Source organism: Sorex fumeus, unplaced genomic scaffold (genome assembly GCF_029834395.1).
Source record: "Sorex fumeus unplaced genomic scaffold, SorFum_2.1 ptg000086l, whole genome shotgun sequence".
In the NCBI taxonomy this organism is placed as follows: Eukaryota; Metazoa; Chordata; class Mammalia; order Eulipotyphla; family Soricidae; genus Sorex; species Sorex fumeus.
The window spans coordinates 35,899,371-35,903,214 of NW_026606143.1; the positions used below are offsets into that span (position 1 = coordinate 35,899,371).

General features: G+C 51.8%; 1 protein-coding gene across 1 annotated transcript; it reads right to left on the reverse strand.

The window, feature by feature from the left end:
• Window positions 1-690: 690 nt before the first annotated feature.
• MAGEB17 (MAGE family member B17) lies at window positions 691-1,683 on the reverse strand. Its single transcript, XM_056131140.1, has one exon. It carries the CDS (start codon window positions 1,681-1,683, stop codon window positions 691-693), a length of 993 nt encoding a protein of 330 aa, XP_055987115.1.
• Between the last annotated feature and the right edge of the window lie 2,161 nt (window positions 1,684-3,844).

A 3,844-nucleotide genomic window follows, 5' to 3' on the forward strand; every position in this document is an offset into this window, starting at 1 on the left:
TTAGAATCCCCACATTACAGCTACCACCAGGATGACCCCTTCTCTTCACCGGTGTCCCAAAGATCCCCCCTCATCCCCAAGCCCCAGGTAAGCTCAGTGGTATAGACCAACTTTTTCCAGTTCTGTGACCTGTGGTCAGTACTGTGTCCCCATGTTTCTGGCAGAGGCTGCAATGTCACTTGTCAATGCAGCTCCAGACCTCCCCAAATGGCCGGTGCTCAAGTCACACTTGCAGGACAAATGGATTCTGGCTTGGATAAGCTAATAAGTAAATTCAGGTCTCTACTAATTTAACCAAAGTGAGTATTAATAGTTAAACCGAAAATTACCTTTTCTGTTTTTTCTCACTACCTCGTTAGCCAAAGATTTTGCTGTGGCTCTTCTTTCTCATCCTTTACAGAAATGCTCCCTTTCCTTGTGTGGGGTCACAAAGACGCAAAGCTTTTCATACTCTTTGTCAAAATGCAGACTTATAACTCTCCTACTCAGTCACAAATGCAGAAGCCCCGTGAGGCCTAACAGCTTTGGAATCTAAAGAAAATTTACAAATGGAACACACCCAGGAACACAGGACACATTTGAAAGCAGTGTATTCAGAACACCACAAAGAAGGTAGATATTATACATTCACCCCTGCTGATTAGAATGATGCAAAAGCACCCTTTCAGCCTTAAATCATCACCATGGGCTTCATCGGGGGTGATTTTCTGACCTGGCTTGGGCACGGGCCCTGGCAAGGGCAGAAGCAGCAGTTCTGGCTGCAACTCGGGCTTGGATACGCTCCTCTTCATCGCGCAGAGCCTCTTCATAACGAGATGAGAAAGTGCTAGCTGGTGTGCCATTGATCTTAGCCATAAACTCCAGCACCTGCATCTTACTGACCTCGGCACGGGCTCTGGGGCCCCACAGAAATTCATAGCTAGGTGGAACCTTATCGGGTACCTGGCGGTATTCCAGGTACTCCTCATATACCAGGTCCTTGGTGATGAGCTTCCTGGGTTCCCCAAAGATGAAATGCTTTCTGCCGTCATAGATGCCCAGCATATTCAGAAACTCCCACATGTCTTTCTCCGACACCCGATTGCCACTCATGAAGATGACGCCGAGGAGAGGCATGAGAAGCCCGCTCTTGGGGAAGTCCGAGTTTTCGTCGTTTATGTCGCTTTCGTTGACAAGGTCGAGTTTGCTGATGAGCAGGTAAGTGTGACTGGTGGAGTCGATCTCCTTCAGGTCAAGGCCAAAGACGAGCTCCATGCGCTCGGAGGTTCTATGCAGGATCTCAGCGAAATGCGTCTTGGAACTCTTGCCGATGAATTTCAGCATTTCGGCCTTGGTGATAGGCTCTTTGAGTTTGTATTTGTGCAGCAGAAAATGCATGAGCATGTCTGCCTTCTGTGTCACAGAATCCTTGGGTGAGAAATCCGGGTAGCCCGGAGGCCGGTCATACCCAGCAGAGGTGCCCGGCTGGCTGCTGGGGGTCTGTGCAGAGCTGCAGAGGACGGTTGACACGGGATAGTAGTACTCATTGGCTGCTACAATGGCTTCAGCTTCTCTCTGGCACTCAGCACGGAGAATCTGGCGCTTCTCCTGGGCACGGCGCTTGCTCTTCTGACCCCTAGGCATGGCTGTGGGCAGAGATGATGGGAAGAGGGTCAGGGGCCACTTTGAAGCAGCTTCAGGCATGGCCTTCCTTCGCTGCCTTTGAGGCCACTCTAGAACCCCACCGTGCACCTCGCTTACTCACCTGGTCCCCTGAGAACTTCAGGGAGCAGAGAGGGGGTGTCCAGCCAGCACTGCAGCTTGCCAGCTATGAGCACTGTACCTGGAGCAAGACCTCTCTTGTTGGCTCCTCTGAGACAACCCTCCCTGCCCTGTTGCTGGCTTTCCTGGCCTTTGGTCTGTTCCCCTCTTTTTCTTTCTCTCGCTCTCTATTGTTTTTGCTTTTTGGGTCACACCTGGCAATGCACAGGGTTACTCCTGGCTCATGCACTCAGAATTACTCCTGGCAGTGCTCAGGGGACCGTATGGGATGCTGGGAATTGAATCTGGGTTGGACGTGTGCAAGGCAAATGCCCTACCCGCTGTGCTATGGCTCCAGCCTCTTTTTTTTTTTTTTGCTTTTTTTGGGGGGTCACACCTGGCTATGCTCAGGGGTCACTCCTGGCTCTGCACTCAGGAATCACTCCCGGCAGTGCTCAGGGGACCACATGGGATGCTGGGAATCGAACCTGGGTCGGCCGCGTGCAAGGCAAACGCCCTACCTGCTATGCTATCTCCCCAGCCCCCAGCCTCTCTCTTTTTTTAAATTTTTTTGATTCATTTTTTAATTGATTCACCGTGAGATAATTACAAAACTTTCATGTTTGAGTTTCAATCATACAATGATCAAACACTCATCCTTTCACCAGTGCACATTCTTCACCACCTATGTCCTCAGTGTACCAGTTCCCCTGTTTCTCAGACAGGCTTAACACTTCCCTGCCCAGGACCTGAGGTGCCTCTGATGAGCTGCAACAGCCAGGTCTACTCCCCAGGTTCTCAGCCACTAAAGCCCTGCAAGCTCAGCCCTGAGTCTGCCTGCAACAAGTGCGGCAGGGTGCACCCTCTCCCGGGGGGTGCGGGGGGCTGGTGGGTCCCCATTTCCTCACTCCTGGGCTAGGAATGAACCTACAGTGCTCTGAGACCAGGCTCCTGTAGAATGGGACCTCTCTCTGGGGTTTGGGGTGAGCCCCACTCTGCCCTATTCACGGTGAACTCAATGTCTTCTACTCTGACTTGGGCTACGCCTTCAGTGTGTCCTGTTAATTTTATTCTTTCTAATTTGGGGAAAGGGTTAGGTACCTCTGGCAGTGGTGTGGGAACCGACCCCTAATCTGCATGCAAATCATGCTTTCAGCCTTTAAAGCCGTGTCCTTGGCCCTGGCTACCCTTCTGTGCATGGAGGAGACCATCATGACTGCTCAGGGCCTTTGCCTGGGAGACACCTGTTCCATCATGCTCACCTCTTGCTACAGAACGAGCACCAGAGACCCATGCTGTCCTCCCCAGGCCTTTCCAGTAGAAGTCAGCCGCAGACAATGCACTACCTCCCAGCACTGGGGTAGGAGAGGGGGTGGGGGCACATTGGAGGACAGTGTGTGTTTGTGTGTGTGTGTGTGTGTGTGTGTGTGAGTGGGCTGGGTCTCCACCTCCATATCCGGTCAGTCCTGGAGCCCCACTCGTTTTTGGTTGGGGGACACACCCTGCTGCGCTCAGAGGCTTTGCTCTCAGGAATCACTCCTGACTTTGCTCCAGAGACCATACGGGATGCGGAGGATGGAACCCTAGTCGGCCACATTCAAGGCAAACACCCTCCCTGCTCCCACCCCTGGAGCACCACGTTTACTGACTGAACCGCACACTCATCTCAGAAGCCATCCCCACCTCCACCCCACCCCCTGCTGCTTTCTACCTGGCAGACATATAAAAATAGAGGGGGGGCAGCGACAGTTTGCAATGGAAGCAAATCCTGAGACGTGGTCAATAGATCAACAGATCTGGGAGGAGAGGAGCCAGGGACAGGGACACTGGTGGAAAGATCTGGAAACACTGGGGAGGGGATTGGTGCAGTAGCTCTGCAACTGTAAAACAGCCTAGAGTTCAATACTACTGTCAACTGTGAAACCTTGGTAAAAGGAAAAAAGGAAAATAAACCATACATGAAACTTCCGTTAGCAGTATTGTAAATCATGGTGCCTTCATCAAAATGGGGAGTGGGGATTAGAATCTAATTAAAGTGAGAGCAAAATGAGGTTCCTCCAGGCTGGTAGTTGGGGTGGGGGAATGTGTCTGAGGGGCAGGGGAT